This window comes from Anabas testudineus, chromosome 22 (assembly GCF_900324465.2).
Source record: "Anabas testudineus chromosome 22, fAnaTes1.2, whole genome shotgun sequence".
NCBI lineage: Eukaryota > Metazoa > Chordata > Actinopteri > Anabantiformes > Anabantidae > Anabas > Anabas testudineus.
In genome coordinates, this window is record NC_046630.1 from 7,800,833 (window position 1) to 7,824,143 (window position 23,311).

The window sequence follows — 23,311 nt, forward strand, 5'->3', positions numbered from 1 at the left end:
ATCATTCGATGGTGTGGACCAACCGTGATCGAATGCTGCTGCTAGTACAACAGGAAGGCGTTAAGGTGGGACTTGGGGACAGCTTGTATCAATCCAAAAAGTTTGTTCTTCAAAGTCCAAAAATAGTCTGTCAATACACCTTTGTTTGACTAGGTGTCTTTGATATAAAATACAGGACTTCTCACAGTTTCAAAGCTCATGTTCGCCTTACGTTTACTTATCTGTTTTCCATCTTTCCCACATTTTAAGTAGCAATTTGAAGCCCCCCAACTCTGCACTCTGAGCTGTGTCCAGCCTACTGAACACTGCGACTACAAGTGGCTATTCTTCCCATCCAAACACACAGGCTGCCAAGTTTTTGGCCACCTCTGAATACTAAGTGATAAAAAGAAACTGCGGTAATGAGGTGGGACTCATCTGGCCATTGCCAACTAAGATAATTTCAATCAAAATGTGTGTTTATGCTCCAATTATAGTACAACAATAGTTCTCTCAAATCATTTCCGTGGGTGAAAACTATTAAAAGACAAGTTAAGGGTTATGCCACAATATTTACAGCAGCACAATCACTTTGAAATCACTTTGAAAAGGTAGAAAAAAGGCCATTTGATGTTGGAAACACTGGAGAAACAGAGAGATAATGGTGTACTGTAGCTTGTGAAGTCTGCAGTGCTCTTCCTGGGAGAACAGCAGGAGCTTCCTCTTTGTGAGGAATCTGTGTCAGTGGTGTAAGCTGACCTGCGGTAACCCCTCTCTGGCCTCATTAGGGAAATACAGTGAGTAGACTTGACCATTTAGTCAGTCCCCTTTGTCCAAATGTGTGTGGAACCGCACATTATTGCTGTCACGCAATAATATGCTTTTTGTTGGAAAAGCTATTCATTAAAAAAAACACAAAATAAACACTTGCATTGCTATTTTTTAATATCAGAGTGTTACTATTCACAAGCAAAATTAGGGTGTAGCTGACAAATAATACATCAAGTGATTTTAATTTTTAATTTCAGAGGTACTGGTGGAGGGATAAAACTACATATATTTCTAATATTTACAATAAGGATAAATATGAATACCAATAAATATTTGGCATATATTATTAAAAACATGACTGAGAGACAGTGGTAATTTGTTTCAAATATCCTAATTCAAAAGGTCACGTGAGCATAAAACACAGACACACATACAGACACGCATCATGCACATTTCATTCAAAGACTTTCAGACAAACATACGATGATTCCTTTACTGATATAATCAAAAATGTATCTATTGCACATGTTCATGTGGTAAGAAAAAGTTTTTAAATACAACTCTGTTAACACAGTTAAAACAAATATTTCTGTTTTGTCACTGTTAAAAGCTGCTTATGTCTCATCATCCTGTCAACAACATTTACGACAAGACAGCGTACTTCATCATCATTTTAGGAGCAAACCACTTACTGCTCAACTTCATCAGTGATAGTGGAGCATCGCCATAAAACTCCAGCTGTTACAAAACTAGACACTAGAGTCTGAGCTCGTTGTGAGCTGGGGACGGCTATATGCACTAAGGCATATACATTTTATGCTAATTTCCTCTGTGCAGCATATGAGCAAAGCAATGCTGACAAATAATGTACGAGCTGATCTCTGATATCATTTGCACAAACATGTGACACCCTCTGCAACAAAGCAGAGTGTGATCACACAGATGTTTCAACATTAGACTTAACTTAAACATAAGCATGTTGGTAATGCAAATGTTGGACATTTGCATTGTCTGAGTCAGTTTTCAGAGATCTGGATTATAGTAACAACAATACCCAAAATCTATCTGAAATCTTGTTACTGTCCTTACTGTACACCTCAATTACAGGACAACTCTGTCATAAAAATTCGGTTCATATTATGTTTCATTTTAGCATGAGATGACACATTATGACATGCAGTGATTATTACATTACTTGTTGTATATACCAACAGCATGAAATAGACATTATTACCTTCTTAAAAATGACCTAGAAATATTTTCTTTTGACTTTTCTGCCACTTTCTTGTGAAAGTTGCTCAAAACATTCAAGTTTCTACTTTGTGGATCAAATGAGCAAAGTCAGTGACAGTGCATGTTTGGTCTATCAAGGTAATTATCAGAATTACTCTGATACTACATGGTAGAAACAAGTCAAATATAAAAAAATGACTTCAATCCTCACTCTGAGAGTTCAGATATTATGGTATATGTTACTAGCACCAATATAAAAATGCAGACCTGGTGCAGATATCTAGATGGTACAATTTAATAAGACTTTAAATATCAACATTTCAGGTAGTTATTTATCAGTAAGATTGGGAGCTCTCGATACAGTGCATGGTCATTCCTTTTGACAGCTAAAAAATACAAAACAAAAAAAAACACTGGTATGTATCTTAAAAAATGCAAATAGGAGCAGTTCTGTTTTCCATTGTTGCTTTTGATTCCCAGTTGAGAAAAAAAGGAAAATGTGAGAGAACAGAAATTATGGAATTATGCAACACCATAAATGCCCTGCTGTTGAATGAAGGGCTTTAACAGGGAAGAACTCTACAAAGGAGACTGACCATAAAAATGAAAGTACTATAACTGTACAAATCACTCTTCAAGTAAATGGGCTTTGAGGAATCAGGCCTCTGTCAGCCTTGAATTTGTGATTGTTGCCATGTTTGTACCCTGTTTACAGCTTTGTTGCACATTTTATATACTGAATTGCTACTTGTTAAATATTGTGCTATTGCACAGTGGCACAGATGTTGTTCTTTTGGAAAAGATGGATTGAATGATCCACAGAAGTTAGTAAAGTACATTGTTCTTGTCAAAAGAACCAAGCACAAAAAAATAAATGAAATAAAAAAGTAAAGGAATGACTCTAGCTGCATGTATTTGGTACGAGAGCTCAACCAAATCTGGAGAAAGTAAAATCACATAATTTCACCCAACATCTTCTGCTGTCTAGGGTTTTTTTTTCCCACTGAAGATCAACAATGAAGAGCAGCAGCTGCATTTCAGCAGCGCAGAGGGTGATGTGACCTTGTCACTATCAATACGTTGATTACACTGTAAACCTCAGACTGGAGTCAGGCTGAAGCTTCACATCTGCAGTGGTGAGAAGGCGTAGAACGGAAACTGGGCCTCGTCCTCGTCCACAAAGAAACACTGGAAGTAGGGCAGCTCCTCTGTAGAGAGAGAAGGAGAGAGAGAGTCACAGGAGACTTCAGTGAAATGCATTTCTCACTTCTCTCCGACAACTTAGCTTGCAATTTGCACACTGGTGTGATATTTTGGATATGGAAAGAGAATTTGTAATCACCATCCATAAGATAGCTGTCTGATATAGCAGGCTCCACTGTTAAAAAGAGAACATGGTATTAAATATATATCACAATACACTGTATTTTAACCTATATTATATCATCTATATCGATACCTTGTACTTTCTCCTCTTTGGGAACTTTCTTCTCAACAGGTTTTTCTACAACAAAAATACACATTTTGCATGTGAGTAATGTAAATCAAGCTCCATTCAAGTATTTTGAACACATAAAATGTAACTGCATGACAAACAGGATACCTTTCTTTGCAGATACTTGTATCTCTTTAAGAACTCTGCCTACTGTAACAAAAGATTAACAATTACTATCAGTTAAATATTTAGTTTCCTTACAAGGATGTTTAATCACATACACTGTAAATTCTCATTCAAGGATTTTGTGAAAAACTATTTTTTATATCAATTTGACCTAAATATCTTTATATTTCCAAGCTAGCTTAACTTAAAATTTGGTTTTATTGACAGAACTTGAGTTCTTCTGACTCAAAATCTTAAGTCCTAATTTAACTCTACTATGATTTAAATTAATGGATTTCTTAGATTCAAGATATCTTCTGCAAATTAGTAGACTTCCCAGCATGCATTTGTCAAGTTAATGCTCTTAAAATATTGTTCTTCTTATTTATTAATTAGTTAAATAATATTCATAGTGGAAACTTGTGTCTTTGACACACACATATACAGTGTTAGATCACAGTTGTTTATTTTAACACCAGTCTAAACTATGTGAACCATGATAGACGTGGGTGGTAAATTCAGTCCCTTCCACAGTACACATGTCTTTAAAAACCATTTGGTGCAGCTTAACATGATTGTTATGTACTCTTTGTTTTGTACATTTTGACTCAAGCAGAAGCCCGTATATTATGTTAGATGCAGACCTTTTTCATAAATTTCACACAATTTGGTGATTCAATTATCTTAATGTTTAAAGCTGATATACCTTTATCCTTCTCTTCTTTGACTGCCTTCTTCTCAACTGTTTTTACTAAACAAACAAAAAGAAATTTTGTTATTTTTTTTTTATCAATTATATCAACATCACACAGATAAAGACTAAACAACAAACTATTACATAGTTGGCTCCACACTCACAGGGTGTACATTAATAAAGCACTTTTACTGAAGTACATTATCGGTACAGGACATTTGCTTGAAATGTTGTTTTTATGATGTGGTTGTGCTACTTTTACCTAAATGCAAGTAGCAACTGGCCACTGAGAACTGATCAAAATACCTTTCTTTGCAGGTTCTGGTCTTTCTTTAAGAACTCGTTCCTCTGTAAGCAATCACAAATTGTTACTGGTCAATATCAGTCAAAATGATCAAACGTCTTATTAAAGAATATAGTATAATTGTAAAATACTGAAGACTGAGTGATGTAATTACTCTCAGCTGATTAATTCAGTACCTTTTATTGCTGCAGTGGGTTTAACCTTGACTTTTGAAACCTCAGGTTCTGTTTCACAAACGTAAAAACAACAGGAAAAAGATTAAAGGGATTTTATATGACACTTTCATTTGAATAAAAACAGTATTTCCTTCTTTGCATATTGAAGCCAGTTTAGGTTATGTATGTTGGCAAATCAAAAACAGAAGCATCCAAACTACAAAACCTCTATGTCCTGTAAAGGGTTTAAAAGTTGCACTGGCTTTGTCAACAGTTAATGAACCATTTACTTAGCTTTACTGGTCAATTTAAAAGCTATTAATAAAAACAAACCTTTTGTTGCCTGGTTGTAAAAACCCACTTTGGCTGCTTGACAATATAGAAAAGCGCCGCAGATGTTGGATTAAACTTTTTTATCTGTTACTTATTAACTTTTATTACTGTAGACCTGATGGCATTGTTCAAAGTACTGACAACACAGACAACAGCATTATTAGAAGAGACGCCATCAGCTAATGGATTTTTTTTTATAACTTATCTACATTGTATACAACATTGTAAATTATTCATTTAATCATTAATAAAGCCACTAGTTACAACTTGTAAACCTTTAGACCATTCCACATTCAGCATTCTAATATTTATATAGATTATAGATTTAATATATTTTTATATTGGGGCTGTTTCCCCTCTAAATAATCCAAAAACTACTTTTGCTGTAGTCTTGTGTATCAGATTGCATGTAGTAATCTGATTACAGCTGCAGGTTACATGACGTGTTGCTTCTAATGTAGCACCACAAATGTACCTCTCTTCACATGGATGGGTTTGGTCTTTTCCCTCAACATGGCTACGCCATCATGGAGAAAATGCAAATGAAACATACAGATCTTTTATTTTTGGATGTATGTTTGGTGATATTTTTATTTAAAATATAATTCTATTTATTTACAGGGCCATAGTAAATCTGCAATATCCTGACCAAATATTACTGCTAACACAAATTAGACATGTAGCCTACCAATAACATTTAGCAAGATTTAGCTATAAAATAATAATAATGTAAAAAATTGTTGTCATTGAGCTCTGTACCTTTCTTTACTGCAACAGGCTTTTCCTTTTCTTTGGGAGTCTCCAGGTCTGAAAAAAGGAAAACTACGATCAGTACATAGACAATTAGGGCACTGAACTTGACTATTAGCTGCAGCATGAACTACTGGAAAGTAATGTATAAAATTAAAGCAGCTCGAGGCATCTACATCTAGAAAGCCATATGCTCTTTATTGAGGATAAGAGGTAAGGTATAAAATCCTGACGATATCAGTGTGTCATGCTTTGCAGATCTAGTAAATGTCTAACCAGGCAAACAGTATTCCTAAAGCTTAATGTATAGAAACAGCTGTTTGCCTATGGAACCGCTGTAGAGCAGTCATTGTCCATTTACTGTGCATAACACGCTCTACAATTTACTGTTGATCGCATAGGCAAAATGCTTATTTCCATCAGAGCTTTTACAGAATACTGCACCGTGACCCACTTCTTGTCACCGGATCACTGTAATCCCAGCCCCACACAAGTTATAAAGATTACTGTTTCTCCTAAGACCACTAATGTACCTTTCTTCACATGGACTGGTTTGGCCTTTTCCTTCAACATGACTGCAGCACCATGAAGAAAACACATTTCGTAAAACTGAACGCTTGGTATATAATTATAGTGCATCAAAGAACAATGGCCCACTGATACAAATAGCTGTTGACACAAAATCACAGACATATTTATCACCAAACACAACAATGTAAGAGGTACCTTTTGTCACAGCTGGTTTGACTTTCTCCACTGGTAGTTTGGACTCTGAGTAAATAAGCATTTGAAGAAACTCAGTACTGTGAGTAGCTTTGTTTTCTACTCAAACTAAATCAAACATATTTATATACCCTAATGTCACAAATGATAAATAATACATTTTAAAATACTTTCACTTTTTATCAATGGAAGAATAAAAGAGTAAGTAGGGCGGACAGACATGCAATAGATGTAAAATAGCAGGGTTATGGTTGCTTTAGTAACTATTCTAAGACTGTAATAGACAAAACGAGATGATTATTATTGGTATCTTTGGTATTTCATAATGATATACACTATAACTAGATGATACCAATAATTTTTTTAAGGTACAACACCAGACTATGGTCTGCAGGCAGGTGGCAGTAGCAGGCTACCTTTCTTCTTTAGGAGTGATTTGACTTTTTCTTTTCTTGCTTCAGCCTCTTTTTTAGAAGGAGCTAATTGAAATGTAACAATAACAACATCACAGTTTTGAAGTACGTGCACATTTTTCTTGACTTTTGTGCTATAAGATATATGATTTACCTTTCTTTTCATGAACTGGTTCAGGCTGTTCTTTTGTAACTTCTGTAAGTTCTGTAACTTCAGACAACATAGAAATGACTCCAATTGTTGCATTAAGCATAGTTAGCCTTCTGTCAAACAATTATGGATTTTATCTGAATTACCTTTTTTGGCAAGAACTGGCTTCACCTCAGCATCTAAAGAAAAAGAAAAGTGGCATGCTGATTCTTGCTTTTTGGTAGACTGAAATTAGATCACATTCCTTAAATGCTTGATTAAGGTGTGCTATGAAACACCTATCCACACATATTCAGACATTTTGCTAAGACATTAGGGCTTTTTCATCTAAAAAGTGGAAAGTGACTCTATATTGCTGTGACTTGAAAAGACAAAGAAAATTGTCACAATAACTATATTTAATAAGCTGCAAACCTAAATACCTGTGCTATGCAGCTTTTAGCTTTCTGCTGTGTGAAGCAGGCATTTCCAAAATATCATGTTTTTTAAGGCAATGTACATTTACTGTTTGATATTTAAAAAAACATTCAAACCAAATGTGTCATATTACAGTGAAGCAATGTTCAAGTCAAGTTTATACATGAAAATGACTGAACTGAAAATAAAACTGAAAATAACTAAATCAGTACACATGTAAAGATTTTTTTAAAAGAAAAAAAAATCTCAACATGTATTTGAAATTAAAAATATTTAATTGTTTTTTCCTAAAAAGTGATTAGACTTGACTTGAACATGATTGGATTAATAATGCCACAGTAATGCAAAAAAACCCCTACAAGTTCTGTTACAAGTAATATAATGTAAAATAAACTACAGACATGTAGTTCTGCTGTATACCTTTCTTCTTTTCAGGTTTTGGTTTTGCCTTGGCAACAGGTGCTGGAATAATAAATTGCCTTAATAAGTAATGTTCAGTATACAGAAAGCTGAGAAGCTACTAAGAATCTACTTTAATTTGCATCATGTGTTTAAAGAGAAAGAAAAACAAGAACTAAGCTAAAACACTGAAAAGAAACAAACCTTTTGGCTCAGCCTTCTTCTCTTTGAGAACCTCAGCTTCTAGAGCAAATAAACATAAATAACAAAGTGTCAGTTCAGGTTTCTGCAGTGGCAGCATGTGGTAATACAGTGGTGTGCATGTGAATACAGGTCCAGTTCAGTTTGTTCCTAGACCGTGATGCACCTCACGAGTTAAACTTCTGTAAACTGACCTACAGAAACAAAGGTGATAGCAGAAAGAACATACAAAGAAAATATATATGTAGACACAGAATAGAGAAAAATGATTACTGTATTAATAATTAAAAAACAGTCAGACCATTAATGTAACTACCTTTTCTTGTTGGTGTTGGTTTGACTTTCTCTTTTGGAGCTACAGGCACTAAAACAGAAAATATGGTTTGTGTCATGGTTTAAGTGAGTGAAAAGATCCAGCTTAATAAAAATTATTTCATATTGTTTAATACATAAAACTCTAAAATAAATGGTTGCTATGCTGTAAACATCATTGACATGCTGATATGCTTTAAAGAGCATAAAAGATTGTTTTAAAATGTCTACCTTTCTTCAGCGGCACCACCTTCACCTTCTCTTTTGTTAGTGAGACATTTTTGTGTGGCGTCTCTGCTTCTGTGAGACATTATACATTAATAAGAAAACTAATGGGTGCATTCTTCATAAACATGAAAATAAAAGATGATTAATCACCTTTGACTACTGGGGCTGGTTTTGTCTTGAGTGGAGCAGGTTCTAAGTAAAGAGATTTTATGTTTGTCATCCCAGCAAACCAGTTATAGGATGACACTTTGAAAGGATGAAGCTAAATCTGAGGATTATCCAGTCTTACCTCTCTTTGTTATGATTGGTTTGGGCTTCGGTTTTGAAATCTCAGCTGCAAAAGAAAAAACATAATGTAATATTCTGTATTAAAAAAACAAAAACCTCTCCATGACTCTGAAATATTTAATGTGTTGTACCTTTCTTTACAGATACTGCTTTGAGTTTGACTTCTGGAAAACAAGAAAGAAACATTAATATGTAATAGGATCACAAAGTTGACTTGATACAGCATCTGTAGCCAATAAAACATTTAAATACAAGAGGGTTACCCTTCTTCATAGGCACTATTTTGACTCTGTCTTTCGCCAGAGAGACATTTCTGGGTGTGACCTCTTGTTCTATTAACAGAAATAATATACACGTATTGTAATTACTGCTGAAAACACAGTTAGTTTGAAATGGTATGTACAGTAAAGCATGTTCCAGTCTTGCCTTTTTCCAGAATGACTGGTTTAGCCTTTTTCTTTGGAACAGCAGCCTCTGTGAATTGCAAATACAGTGTACAACTGACTATGCTTATCCACATGAGTTATGAACATTGCTATTTCATGATCAGAATATAACCTGTTAAGGCATTGCAGCTAATAATGGATGTGTTACCTTTTTTGGCAGGAACCTTTACCTTTGGAACTTCTGTGTCACAAAACAGGACACACCGTTAGTGTTAACTTTACATTTTAATCAGTTACTTCTAGTTGGTGATGCTGCTAAAGGCCATAACTTAAAAAGAGTAGCATTATATAGTAAAGATGTTAGGCACTTGTTTTAGATGGTAAATGCTGTGTCCACTATACAGCTGATTTACCTGTTTTGGAAGGAGCTTGTTTGGCTTTTTCTTTGGTAACTTTAACATCTAAAAGATAGAAAATAAATCATCCCCATGAATTGGGAACAATCGCTTACTTGTTTAATTATTGTTTAATCTTAGGTATTTGTTTTTCTACTATTGTTCTTTTGAATGATTACCTTTCTTAACAGGTTCAGAAAGGCCCACTTCTACAAAAAAAAAGTGGGACGTTTTTAAAGTTCTAAACATCAATTTGATCCTTCTTTAGATAACTTTAGATCACTCCTACCTTTCTTTGAAGGGGCTGCTTTCTTCTTTTCCTTCACTGCATCAATATCTGCGAAAGCGAATACATGTGTAGTCTTTATATTAACAGTCACAGCTCATCATAAGACACAGATGTAAGAATTTCCAAATTCTAACAAATGGGACTACAACGTCAGTGAGTCTCCGTATTACCTGGTATAACAGGTTTAGGTTTAATCTTTTCCTTTGGTTCCCTTCTGCGCTCCTTGTGAGTGGCCACTGGTGGAAAAATCAAAAAACCTTCAGTCTTATATAATTGTTTTATATTTACTACAAAGCAAACAAGCAATGCCCATAACCTATAGAATATGGTGAAGTTTTGCATTGATACATAAAAGATTAATACATAAATGTGATTTGGTAATTGCCACTGAAGAATAAAAGCATGTACCTACCTTTTGTTTCTGGTTCTGGTTTAGCTTTGACCTGAGGAACTTCAGAAACATCCATTATTGGAAAACATTTAAATATAATACATTTTATCATCTCAATTTCACATTAAACACATCTACAGCATAGTTTTGTATTACTGTTACAAAATAGTTTATATACAGTACGTCTCTGTTTCTTTTTATTTGTGTTATTTAAGAGATTCAGTGATTGTTGCGTATTGTCCCTCACACAAACACACAGTTAGATACTTACCTATTCTTGTAACATTTATATGTTCCTTTTTCAGGATAGGGACAATCTGCATTTTAGCAGCTTTCAGTACCCTTTTAGGCTTCTTGGGTTCATCAGCTGAATTGAAGAGAATAAAGTTGTAATATCAGTATCATCCTGGGTTTGGGTGCATTGTATTTTATTTGTTTTATTTCACACTGTATGGCTGCAGTAAATTTTAATTTAATGTCAGTGATCACTAGATTCACAAATGTTTATCAGGGTTTCTTATCAGCTTAAGGAATAGGATTAGGAATGATCAGTGTCTAAAATCATTCAACACTGACAGAACCTAAATGCTTCTTTCTGGATCCATTTAAACAATAAGTTTTAAACTGTGTCACAGCAAAATCTGTGCTAAATGCTAAATAGCATGATGAGCAATGTCGTTACTACTTTTCTCACCTGCTTTTGTAATATTAAGATGCTCTTTCTTCAGGACAGATGCAACCTCCTTCTTGACTACTTTCACCTTTTTTACAGCCTTGCGCTTGTCTTCATCTTTTTCTTGAGAGAGCTTCTTTGGTTCTTTTTCTGCCTTTATAGGCAGTTTTCTAGGTTCTTTGGAGAGTGGCTCTGTTAGTTCTTTAGAGGACTTCTTTGGTTTGGTTGGTTTTGCTATTTCTTTCTCTTCTTTCAGAGGTGTCTTTTCTTCTTTTTCCTTTTGATGTGGTTTCTTCACTTCTGTATCTAGTTTGACAGCTTTTTTGACTTCTTTCTCTTCTTTGGATGGTTTCTTAATTTCTTTATCTTCTTTAGGTGGTTTCTTGACTTCTCTCTCTTCTTCAAGAAGTTTCTTGACTGGCTTCTCTTCTTTGGGAGGTTTCTCAACTTTTTTCTTTTCTCCAAGAGGTTCCTTGATTTCCTTCTCTTCTTTAGGTGGTTCCCTGACTACTTTATCGTCTTTAAGAAGTTTCTTGTCTTCTTTCTCTTCTTTAGGTAATTTCTTCACTTCTTTCTTTTCTTTAGGTGGTTTCTGTACTTCTTTCTCTTCTTTAATATGTTTCTTGCCCTCTTTCTCTTCTTTGAGAGGTTCCTTGGTTTCCTTCTCGTCTTTAGATAGTTTTTTGATTTCCTTGTCTACTTTAGGTGGTTCTTTGGCTTCTTTATCTTCCTTGGGAGGTTTCTTGTCCTCTTTCCTAACCTCCTTTTCTTTTTGGAGATGCTTCCCAACCTCTTTCTCTTCTTTGAGAAGTTTCTTGTCTTCCTTATCTTCTATAGGTGGTCTCTTGTCTTCCTTCTTTTCTTTGGGTAGTTCCTTGACTTCCTTCTTTTCTATGAGAGGTGTCTTAATTCCCTTCTCTTCTTTAGATGGTCTCTTGATTTCTTTTACTTCTTTCTTTGTTTTTTCCACTTCTATCTTTTCTTTGGGTGGTTCCTTGACTTCCTTCTCTTCTTCAGATGGTCTTTTGATTTCTTTTTCTTCTTTAGGTGTTTTTTCCACTTCTCTCTTTTCTTTGAGGGGTTTCTTAACTTCCTTCTCTTCTTTGAGAGGTTTCTTGATTTCCTTCTCTTCTTTAGGTGGTTCCTTGATTTCCTTCTTTTCTTTGAGAGGTTTCTTGATTTCCTTCTTTTCTTTGAGAGGTTTCTTGACTTCTTTCTCTTTTTTGAGAGGTTTCTTGACTTCCTCCTGTTCTTTGAGCGGTTTCTTGACTTCCTTCTCTTCTTTAGATGGTCTCTTGATTTCTTTCTCTTCTTTAGGTGGTTCCTTGATTTCCTTCTCTTCTTTGAGAGGTCTCTTGATTTCCTTCTTTTCTTTGAGAGGTTTCTTGACTTCCTTCTCGTCTTTGAGAGGTTTCTTGTCTTCCTTATCTTTTTTAGATGGTTCCTTGACTTCCTTCTTTTCTTTAAGAGGTTTCTTGACCTCTTCCTCTTCTTTGAGATTGTCTTCCTTATCTTTTTTAGATTGTTCCTTGACTTCCTTCTTTTCTTTAAGAGGTTTCTTGACCTCTTCCTCTTCTTTGAGAAGTTCCTTGTCTTCCTTATCTTTTTTAGGTGGTTCCTTGACTCCCTTCTCTTCTTTGAGAGGTTTCTTGACTTCCTTCTCTTCTTTGAGAGGTGTCTTGACTTCCTTCTCTTCTTTAGATGGTCTCTTGATTTCTTTTACTTCTTTCTTTGTTTTTTCCACTTTTCTCTTTTCTTTGGGTGGTTCCTTGGCTTCCTTCTCTTCTTTGAGAGGTTTCTTGACCTCTTCCTCTTCTTTGAGAGGTTTCTTGACCTCTTCCTCTTCTTTGAGAGGTTTCTTGACTTCCTTTTCTTCTTTAAGTGGTTCCTTGACTTTCTTCATTTCTTGAAGAGGTTTCTTGACCTCTTCCTCTTCTTTGAGAAGTTTCTTGTCTTCCTTATCTTTTTTAGGTGGTTCCTTGACTTCCTTCTTTTCTTCAAGAGGTGTCTTGACTTCCTTCTCTTCTTTAGATGGTCTTTTGATTTCTTTTTCTTCTTTAGGTGTTTTTTCCACTTCTATCTTTTCTTTAGGTGGTTTCTTGACTTCCTTCTCCTCTTTGAGAGGTTTCTTGACCTTTTCCTCTTCTTTGAGAGGTTTCTTGACTTCCTTTTCTTCTTTAGGTGGTTCCTTGACTTCCTTCTTTTCTTTGGGTAGTTCCTTGACTTCCTTCTTTTCTTTGAGATGTGTCTTGACTTCCTTCTCTTCTTTAGATGGTCTCTTGATTTCTTTTACTTCTTTCTTTGTTTTTCCCACTTCTATCTTTTCTTTGAGAGGTTTCTTGACTTCCTTCTTTTCTTTGAGATGTGTCTTGACTTCCTTCTCTTCTTTAGATGGTCTCTTGATTTCTTTTTCTTCTTTAGGTGTTTTGTCAACTTCTATCTTTTCTTTAGGTGGTTCTTTGACTTCCTTCTTGTCTTTGAGAGGTTTCTTGACTTCCTTCTTGTCTTTCAGAGGTGTCTTGATTTCCTTCTCTTCTTTAGATGGTCTCTTGATTTCTTTTACTTCTTTCTTTGTTTTTTCCACTTCTCTCTTTTCCTTGGGTGGTTCCTTGACTTCCTTCTCTTCTTTGAGATGTGTCTTGATTTCCTTCTCTTCTTTGAGAGGTTTCTTGACTTCCTTCTCTTCTTTGAGAGGTGTCTTGATTTCCTTCTCTTCTTTAGATGGTCTCTTGATTTCTTTGTCTTCTTTTGGTGTTTTTTCAACTTCTAGCTTTTCTTTAAGTGGTTCTTTGATTTCCTTCTTGTCTTTGAGAGGTTTCTTGACTTCCTTCTCTTCCTTGAGAGGTGTCTTGATTTCCTTCTCATCTTTAGATGGTCTCTTAATTTCTTTTTCTTTTTTGGTTGTTTTTTCCACCTTTCTCTGTTCTTTAGGTGGTTTCTTGACTTCCTTCTCTTCTTTGAGGGGTTTCTTGATTTCCTTCTCTTCTTTAGATGGTCTCTTGATTTCTTTCTCTTCTTTAGGTGGTTCCTTGATTTCCTTCTCTTCTTTGAGAGGTTTCTTGACTTCCTTCTCGTCTTTGAGAGGTTTCTTGTCTTCCTTATCTTTTTTAGATGGTTCCTTGACTTCCTTCTTTTCTTTAAGAGGTTTCTTGACCTCTTCCTCTTCTTTGAGATTGTCTTCCTTATCTTTTTTAGATTGTTCCTTGACTTCCTTCTTTTCTTTAAGAGGTTTCTTGACCTCTTCCTCTTCTTTGAGAAGTTCCTTGTCTTCCTTATCTTTTTTAGGTGGTTCCTTGACTCCCTTCTCTTCTTTGAGAGGTTTCTTGATTTCCTTCTTTTCTTTGAGTGGTTCCTTGATTTCCTTCTCTTCTTTGAGAGGTCTCTTGATTTCCTTCTTTTCTTTGAGAGGTTTCTTGTCTTCCTTCTCTTCTTTGAGAGGTCTCTTTATTTCCTTCTTTTCTTTGAGAGGTTTCTTGACTTCCTTCTCTTCTTTGAGGGGTTTCTTGATTTCCTTCTCTTCTTTGAGAGGTTTCTTGACTTCCTTCTCTTCTTTGAGGGGTTTCTTGACTTCCTTCTCTTCTTTGAGGGGTTTCTTGACTTCCTTCTCTTCTTTGAGGGGTTTCTTGACTTCCTTCTCTTCTTTGAGAGGTTTCTTGACTTCCTTCTCTTCTTTGAGAGGTCCCTTGATTTTCCTCTCTTCTTTTGGTGTTTTCTTGACTTCCTTTTCTTCTTTGAGAGATTTCTTGACTTCCTTTTCTTCTTTAGGTGGTTTCTTGACTTCCTTCTCTTCTTTGAGAGGTTTCTTGACTTCCTTTTCTTCTTTGAGAGATTTCTTGACTTCCTTTTCTTCTTTAGGTGGTTTCTTGACTTCCTTTTCTTCTTTGAGAGGTTTCTTGATTTCTTTCTCTTCTTTAGGTGGTTCCCTGACTTTCTTCCTTTCTACAGGTAGTTCTTTAAATTCTTTGTCTTCTTTGAGAGGTTCTCGTCTTTTGACTTCCTTCTTTACTTTAAGAGGCTTCTTGAATTTTCTTTCTTCTTTCAGTGGCTTTGTCACTTTTTGTACTTGTTTAGGAGGTTTTTCAACATCTTTTTCTTTTTTCTTGACTTTTAGCTCTTCTTCGATTGCTTTCTTGACTTCCTCTTTTTGTGGAGGCTTCGTGACTGGTTCTTCTTCTAAAAACAACCATGAAATTATTAGTAATGTATACTACAGTTTTGAAAAGGGATACAGAAGCATTATGTTCTAAGAATATTTCATACATAAACTCTTTCATTTATTCTGACACACAGGTTTAAACAGCTGTGGGTTTTTGGTCACCTATGTGTAAATTTAAAATACACTGAAAGCATTTAAGTGCCCCCATACCTCTCTAGTATCTTGAGTTTCTTTACTAATATATTTGATGAACAGCTATTTTATCATACAATTACCTTTGGGCCTCTCTGGTGTCTTCTCAAGGGATTTTGCCTCAAGTTGGGCTTCCTCCTCTTTTTTCACCTTTTCAGTTTCTGCAACTTTGAGGTCTGTATAGTGCAATAAATCATCATAAGCAAAACTTGCTTGTGTGGATATATACCTTATTGATAAAGTATATACGTTTGTAAATATACATATAAATACATAGAGATTATGCATGTATATGTACACGCACACACGTGTGGACAAAAGGTAAAGGCCATTTCAAGAACATTACCTCTAATAATGGCATCCTTAACTTCTTTTATTGCATGTCGTTCCTTTGCCTCTTTGAGAACTAATGTTCATCATACATAAATTTGGGAAAAATAACAAAAGGTTATAGTTTATATAATCGGAGCTGTGATATTGTCACCGTGACAAATAATCATGCTTGCGTAAGCACTATAAGCACTACAGCATTAAAACACTATAATCAAAAACACACCAGAAGCTAGATGAGGTTATATTGTGAAAACCATTACACTTTTGAATTTTAGACCTAGACTGCAGTTCTTTACAGTACAATTATTCATCAACAGGTATTTAAATAAAAACAAGACAGAACAAAAGGTACAGGTACAGTATGTTGAATCGCTTCACTTAGAAACTTGTGTATGTTTTCCTATGTACAGTGTACTGGTTCTGTCCTCTTTTTACTAATGTTTACTAATGTCAGACTGACCAATAAAAACAAAAGACTAAGATGAGCAAAAGAACATTGGACACTGGAAGACCGGAAGAACTGATCTGGGGTTGCTTTGGAGGAAAATATCGAAGTGATCCCAAACTTTTGAGCAGTATATATATACAAACAGTCCTGTTTGTTAGAGTTTTAGCCAAAAGTCCATTTTGAATTTCATATTAACTGTATACTTTCAAGTTTAACAATAGGCTAAATGAATTCTCGACTTGCTGTACTGGACAGATCAAACTAATATTGGTGTTCTCCTGTTTGTCTGTCTGTTTGTTCTTAATACTCCATACTGGTGTTTGAACAGTTACACAACAACAATATGACAAATACAGTGGTAACAAAACAAATGCAAACATTAAATATGGTACATCACTAGACAAATATCTGTTAGGTCATAATGACTTTAGTTGTGTCACAACAGATCACAAGCATTTAATACGTCAACATATTAATAATTTTTCTCAGTGTCACACCACATTATATTTATCTTTAACACATTTGTTATCCATAAATATTTTCACTACCAGATAAGGAACAAAATGAAGACAAATATGAGTTAATAATTAAAGAGTTTGGTACCTTCGTCATATTCATGGAAGTGCTCTTCTTCTTTGTGAGCTACTTTTGGTCGGTCGCTCTCAACCTTCCTCTTTCTTTTAGGTTCAGTTTTCCAGCCCTCGCTACTTTTGTTGTTTTCATCATGATCATCAAGGATGCCGAAATACTGGTCATGGTCATACACAAGTGGTAAAGTCGACATTTGTTCTTCATCGTCATCAGATTCAGACAGTACACTGGCATTATCGAGCTTCTCAGCTGAGGGAGTTTCAAGAAGAAGCTCTTGGACTGTTGCTTCTCTCTCTTCATCATGAGGTTTTATCCCACTGTCTGTTTCATCCTGTTTTACTCCTTCCTCCTCCTCTAAAGCCTGATCATCGCCCATGTCTGAAGCTCGATCATCCTGATCAGCTTTTGCTAATTGGTCATCAGTGTCAGTTATTTCAGTTTCTTCATCTGCATGAAGAGCTTTATCTTCAGTCTTCTCCTGATCAATGTCTTCTTCAATTTTTACTTCCTCCTTTTCGTCCACCTCATCTTCGACCAAAGCTTCTTTAGCTTTGGCTTTTTCTATCACCTCTTCTACCAAGTCTTCTTCAGTTTTGGTCTCCTCCACCTTCTTCTCCTTTTCTTCCACTTCAACCAAATCTTCTTCAACTTCTGTTTCCTCCCTATCCTCGTCAGCAAAGTCTTCTTTAGCTTTGGTTTCCTTCTCTTTGTCCTCCTCATCTTCAACAAAGTCTTCTTCAACTTCGGTTATCTCTTCCCCTTCCTCTTCTACCAAGCTTTCTTTAGCTTTGATCTCCTCTTCTTCCTCTGTCTCCTCATCTTCATCTAGATCTACAGCTTTTGTTTTTGTCTCTTCCTCCTCCTGATCATCAGTGAAGACTTCATCAGCTTTGATCATCTCTTCCTCCTCTTCAACCAAATCTTCTTTAGCTTTGGTCTCCTCCTCCTCCTCTTCAACCAAATCTTCTTCAGCTTTGGTCTCCTCCTCCTCCTCTTCAACCAAATCTTCTTCAACTTTGGTTTCCTCCTCTTCTTCTACCAAGCTTTCTTCAGCTTTGATCTCTTCTTCCTCTGTCTCCTCATCTTCATCTAGATTTACAGCTTTTGTTTTAGTCTCTTCCTCCTCCTGATCATCAATGAAGAATTCATCAGCTTTGGTTTCCTCCTCCTCCTCTTCTTTGACCAAATCTTCTTCATCTTTGGTCTCCTCCTCCTCCTCTTCTTTGACCAAATCTTCTTCATCTTTGGTCTCCTCCTCCTCCTCTTCTACCAAATCTTCTTCAGCTTTGGTTGCCTCCTCCTCCTCTTCTTTGACCAAATCTTCTTCATCTTTGGTCTCCTCCTCCTCCTCTTCTACCAAATCTTCTTCAGCTTTGGTCTCCTCCTCCTCCTCTTCTTTGACCAAATCTTCTTCAGCTTTGGTCTCCTCCTCCTCTTCTTTGACCAAATCTTCTTCATCTCTGGTTTCCTCCTCCTCCTCCTCCTCTTCTTTGACCAAATCTTCTTCATCTCTGGTTTCCTCTTCCTCCTCTTCTTCTACCAAATCTTCTTCATCTTTGGTCTCCTCCTCCTCCTCTTCTTTGACCAAATCTTCTTCATCTTTGGTCTCCTCCTCTTCCTCCTCTTCTTCTACCAAGTCTTCTTCAGCTTTGGTCTCCTCCTCCTCCTCTTCTACCAAATCATCTTCAGCTTTGGTCTCCTCCTCCTCTTCTTCTACCAAGTCTTCTTCAGCTTTGGTCTCCTCCTCCTCCTCCTCCTCCTCTTTGGCCAGATCTTCTTCATCTCTGATCTCCTCCTCCTCCCCCTCATTGACCAAATTTTTTTCATCTTTGGTCTCCTCCTCCTCCTCTTCTTCTACCAAATCTTCTTCAGCTTTGGTCTCCTCCTCCTCTTTGACCAGATCTTCTTCATGTTTGGTCTCCTCCTCCTCTTCTTTGACCAAATCTTCTTCATCTTTGGTCTTCTCCTCCTCCTCCTCTTTGACCAGATCTTCTTCATGTTTGGTCTCCTCCTCCTCTTCTTTGACCAGATCTTCTTCATCTTTGGTCTCCTCCTCCTCTTCTTCTACCAAATCTTCTTCAGCTTTGGTCTCCTCCTCCTCCTCTTTGACCAAATCTTCTTCATGTTTGGTCTTCTCCTCCTCCTCCTCATTGACCAGATCTTCTTCATCTTTTGTCTCCTCCTTCTCCTCTTTGACCAGATCTTCTTCATGTTTGGTCTCCTTCTCCTCTTTGATCAAATCATCAAGGAGTACCACACTTTTCAGTGCGGGTTCTGTTTCTTCAAGGTTGACATTTTTAGCTAGTAATGTGACAGTGACAAATTTAGTGTCTATGTTCATTAATAATTTATTATTATTAACTAATTAATGTGACTATTATAGAAAAAACACATGTATACCATCATCGTCTTCTGTCTCTATGTCATCTAGTTCACTGGAAGTTTCAGTGGGGGCTTCAACCTCCTCCTTCCCAATCTCTGAGTCGTCACTTAACTCTGCAGCAGCAGAAGCTTCAGTGTGCATGTCTGTAACTGTATCATCAACCCCGGTCATCTCTCTTTTCTGACATTTCAATCATAGTCCAAACTTATTTTAATGTATAGAAATTATTTGACGAAGACAAATGGCAACAATGACAATGAGCATTCATAACAATCATATATTATACACCACATGCTGCAGTTAGTGTCTTTCACTATCTGATAATAATTTTATTCCAATAACTTTAAAGACTAAGGCTTTTTATTACTTTTAATACATCAAACTAATACTGTCTTACTAAAACTCTCAGCTTCTACCCATTTGTGGCGTTTTTGTCCTTAGTAAAAAATACAAATCTCTTAAAATGTTTCACAAAAATATAGTTTCATTAACACACTTTTTACAAAATAGATGACGAAACATTCCACATAAAATCACAACAAACTGTTCAAATACATTCAAATGGTGTATCACAGATGAATTAATATTGAAATACAGATGCCAGGTGTCACAAAGATGCTTGGGAAATGCAGTAGAGGACATTTTTCATTATTAGTGGCAGTCATACATGCTCAGTTTTACAGAAATTTTATTTTTTTTAAAAAAAGGATGCAAGAATTAACTTAATTAATTAATGACAACACAAAACACCATAATGGCAAGACTCATTTGAAAAAATGTTGACTTTAAACATTTTGTTACAAAGAGATGGAGGAAAGCAGTCACAAAACAAATAAAAACGTTCTGTAAGATTTCTTTAATGACTGAAGTTGAACAGAGTTTATCCAAACTAGACAGACATACAGTTTGATTGTACTTCACGGTTGCTGCATTGCAAGATACACAGCAGAGGCAGACTTAAACACCAATTCATGTGGTGAGAAAAACAAATCCAGTGTGAACATGCATGATTGGATGCTATCAATACATAAAAATAACACTCAAGCAAGTCTATGCAACTATTTGCTGGCTGCAAACATTTCAGCTACACAAAATAAACATTACAGTTTATTTTGACAATATGTGGATGGATATTCTTACCTTTTTCAAAAGGTGGCAAAAATTCACCTATGTGTCAAATAAGATGCATGTTAATATTAACTTTGTTGTAAAAAAAAAGTTTTTAATACAAAAGCAAAGACATAAAAAACAATATTGTCAGAGCTTACCTTTTCTTCTTACCAACTTAACATCAGAGGGGGGAGCTATAGTTTCATCTAAACAAAGAAAACACAGATACTGTAAACTGTGGAATAACTGTCAGTAATAAATAAAGTATTAATGACATCAATACGCTAATAAGAGGCTTAAAGGTGTTTTACTGTTGCAATAACATTTCTTTTTACCTTTTTCCGTTACTACATTTACAACTGGAGTGGCAACAGGTTCACCTAAAAACAAGACGAGTAACTGTGTATCACGGTGGAACTTTATATTTAAAATATATGTATGTAACTTTTCTCATATAGATAACTTAAGCATACCTTGTTCTCCAACAAGCATGCTTGACATGTATGCCAAGATTAAATCCTTTTTGTCTGTGAAATCCAGCACTGCATCTTCAACAACTTTCATGGGGTTAAAAGAAACTTCAGGCATGATTCCTGTAAAAACAAAAAGAAAAACACACACACAGAATTACTAAGAGGTGTTCTTCACAATATTGACACAGACTGTCCCCATCAAAAATAAGACATGGCTGAAAATCATCATGTTGTATGTTAAGACAGACCTTCTTCACCAGTCAGTGTTGTGGAGACATAGCTTATGAGCGTGTTTATTTCTTCTGTGGTGACTTCTGCTGCTCTCTTCAGCGCTGAGATGGGACTGAATCCAACAGCATGCTGCATATCTTATTAACAGAGGGGTCATAGCAATTAGGCTCATCAAAATTTATGTTCAGCAAGTTGTAATTTGAAACACAGATTAGATAAAGGTAAAAAAAAAAAAAGTGGATGAACCTTTTAATATGTCCAGTGTTACATCCAAGATTGAACAAAGCATATCCTGAATGTATCCTGTTATTCCACTCACAAAGTCGTTAATAACACTGAAGACATTTCTGCCAATAACCACAGGGTCAATGAAGCTAATGTCAGTGGGTCCTAAGAAGAACAACACATTGTTAATGACAACAGTATTTGCTAAAAATGTATTTAGTGTAGCTGTTAGCTGAGCGTTATCATCTAAATTCAGATTTTGAGAACCACACACATAATGGACACACCTAACAAACACAAGTAAAAATAAATGCATAAATGGAGCAGTTACCTTTTATTATATCCAATATCTTGTCTAAGATGGTGCAGAAAATGTCCTGGATATAGCCCACTATTCCATTGACAGTATTATTAGTAGTACTGAAGACATTTCTGCCAACTACCACAGGGTCCATGAAACTAATATCAGTGGTTCCTGGGAGAAATAAATGACCAAAATCAAACATCTGCAATGTGTTAAATATCCATTACAAGATGTTAGACAGATGTTAAATGAGAAGAGTATATACCTTTTACTACATCCAGAATACTGTCCAAAATAGCACAAAGCACACTGCGAATGTAATCCACCACTCCAGATGCAGACTCATTAGTAACGCTGAAGACACCTCTGCCTATCACCACAGGGTCTAAGTAGCTAAGATCTATTTTTCCTGAGAAAAAACAAGAACATTTGTGAGGGAAGATTGAAATGAACTGATTCATTCTTTAACCAGGCAGTTAAAAGTCAATACTTTACCTTTATTTATATCTAATATAGTGTCCAATACAGTATCCACAATGTCACACACGGTGTCCCTGAAGGAGCCCACTATTCCACCTATGAAGTCATTAGTTGAATGGAAAGCTCCTCTACCAATCACCACAGGGTCAACATAGCTGAGGTAGAAGTTTCCTGTGATTTGGAGGGAGTTATAATTACACACTTAAGCTAAAGCTAAACACTTTTAAAACAGCAGTCTGACCAAAATGCAAAAGAAATTCTGTCTGAGAATGAGTGAATGGTGTGTTTATTTCATACCCTCCTCATCTGAAAAGTATCGAACAAATCCATCTTTTGCTTCTGACATTTCCTCAGCTGCATAAGTGGCAGCGGACATCGGATCACTTAAATCAGGTGCACATTCTGGGAACCCGGAAAAGAGAGTCATGTATTATAGTACTTGCTTCTGAAAACACAAACAATGTAGGTCACACATGCCCTTTTTCTTCTGTACCTTGAAACTTATTGAGCAGATTGGATACTTCATCAACAGCGCCATTTACAGCTTGAGCGGGGTCCGTAATAACTTGCTGAATGTCTGAAAGTAAACATACTGATTAATCTGCATATCATGACAAATTTCATCTAGCACAAAGTTTTTTTTTATCAGTATTTGTGACTAACCAGGGACAGCCTTGTACTCCACAAAGTCAAACATCACCACTCCCACAACCACCCAGGACAGCAGAGCAACCAGCGCAATGAGCAGCTCCACAGACACTCTGAGCTTCCCAAGGAGTCCCAGACCTTTGGACTTAAGTGAGCTCGTCTGTGGTGCTGCTGCTCCATGAGGCCCAATGGCTGCAGACGAGGAGGTGGATTTGGCTCCTGTATGTGAAAAACAAAGTCACTCGAAGAACTCTCAACATCATCAAGATCCTGGTTCAGGACTCCAACATCAAGTAGAAAGCTACTTTAGAACTTATTCAGTGGCTTATTCTTGCTGCTTTTACATAAGGTTTTGGATGTTATCCTGTTGAAGGAGCAATGAGGTGTAATTAAGAGCTCTCTGACACTGGGCTGTATATTGCTTTCAATAGGTTATTGATAATGTTCTAATCTCACAGCGCCTTGCAAAGATTCTGTGGACCTACTGTAGAGGTAAAGAGACTTCTAATAAATTCAATGGCAAACCCAGTGTGTGCAGGTATGCATGCTGTGTTTCAGTAAGCAGTTAGGATAGCTACACTTTCAGCCACATCTGTAGATTATGATCAGTGTTGGTACATAAATGCTGTGTTAATATTGTATTGTTTATCCA

General features: G+C 36.0%; 2 protein-coding genes across 2 annotated transcripts; both read right to left on the minus strand.

Annotated features, from left to right (window-relative positions):
* Positions 1 to 2,775: 2,775 nt before the first annotated feature.
* LOC113147840 (titin-like) lies at positions 2,776 to 12,055 on the minus strand. The gene is made up of 31 exons (XM_026339102.1): positions 11,107 to 12,055; positions 10,684 to 10,779; positions 10,434 to 10,472; positions 10,192 to 10,257; positions 10,022 to 10,069; positions 9,912 to 9,941; positions 9,751 to 9,798; positions 9,546 to 9,578; positions 9,378 to 9,425; positions 9,215 to 9,283; positions 9,083 to 9,115; positions 8,953 to 8,997; positions 8,814 to 8,855; positions 8,667 to 8,735; positions 8,440 to 8,487; positions 8,127 to 8,165; positions 7,944 to 7,985; positions 7,253 to 7,285; positions 7,110 to 7,166; positions 6,959 to 7,021; positions 6,546 to 6,590; positions 6,353 to 6,394; positions 5,829 to 5,876; positions 5,545 to 5,586; positions 4,758 to 4,805; positions 4,584 to 4,625; positions 4,290 to 4,334; positions 3,587 to 3,628; positions 3,443 to 3,487; positions 3,326 to 3,361; positions 2,776 to 3,191 (listed from the first exon to the last, which is right to left on the minus strand). The coding sequence occupies exons 2-31, from the start codon at positions 10,733 to 10,735 to the stop codon at positions 3,106 to 3,108; spliced, it is 1,425 nt and encodes a 474-aa protein (XP_026194887.1). The 5' UTR covers positions 10,736 to 10,779; positions 11,107 to 12,055; the 3' UTR covers positions 2,776 to 3,105.
* A 727-nt stretch (positions 12,056 to 12,782) lies between these two features.
* si:ch211-266g18.10 (golgin subfamily A member 6-like protein 22) lies at positions 12,783 to 18,287 on the minus strand. Its single transcript, XM_033325848.1, has 7 exons — positions 16,818 to 18,287; positions 15,780 to 15,839; positions 15,517 to 15,609; positions 14,804 to 15,258; positions 13,670 to 14,506; positions 12,890 to 13,582; positions 12,783 to 12,791 (listed from the first exon to the last, which is right to left on the minus strand). The coding sequence occupies exons 1-7, from the start codon at positions 17,701 to 17,703 to the stop codon at positions 12,783 to 12,785; spliced, it is 3,033 nt and encodes a 1,010-aa protein (XP_033181739.1). The 5' UTR covers positions 17,704 to 18,287.
* Between the last annotated feature and the right edge of the window lie 5,024 nt (positions 18,288 to 23,311).

Excerpts from the sequence above, each read along its gene's own strand:
- LOC113147840 (XM_026339102.1), bottom strand. The coding sequence starts at position 10,735 with ATGCAGATTGTCCCTATCCTGAAAAAGGAACATATAAATGTTACAAGA. Across the intron at positions 8,856-8,952 it reads ACCAATCATAACAAAGAGAG|AACCTGCTCCACTCAAGACA; the intron begins GTAAGACTGGAT and ends CTCTTTACTTAG. Across the intron at positions 7,167-7,252 it reads GCCAGTTCTTGCCAAAAAAG|TTACAGAACTTACAGAAGTT; the intron begins GTAATTCAGATA and ends TGTTGTCTGAAG.
- si:ch211-266g18.10 (XM_033325848.1), bottom strand. The coding sequence starts at position 17,703 with ATGATCAAAGCTGATGAAGTCTTCACTGATGATCAGGAGGAGGAAGAG. Across the intron at positions 15,610-15,779 it reads TAAGGATGCCATTATTAGAG|ACCTCAAAGTTGCAGAAACT; the intron begins GTAATGTTCTTG and ends TGCACTATACAG. Across the intron at positions 15,259-15,516 it reads GACACCAGAGAGGCCCAAAG|AAGAAGAACCAGTCACGAAG; the intron begins GTAATTGTATGA and ends GGTTGTTTTTAG.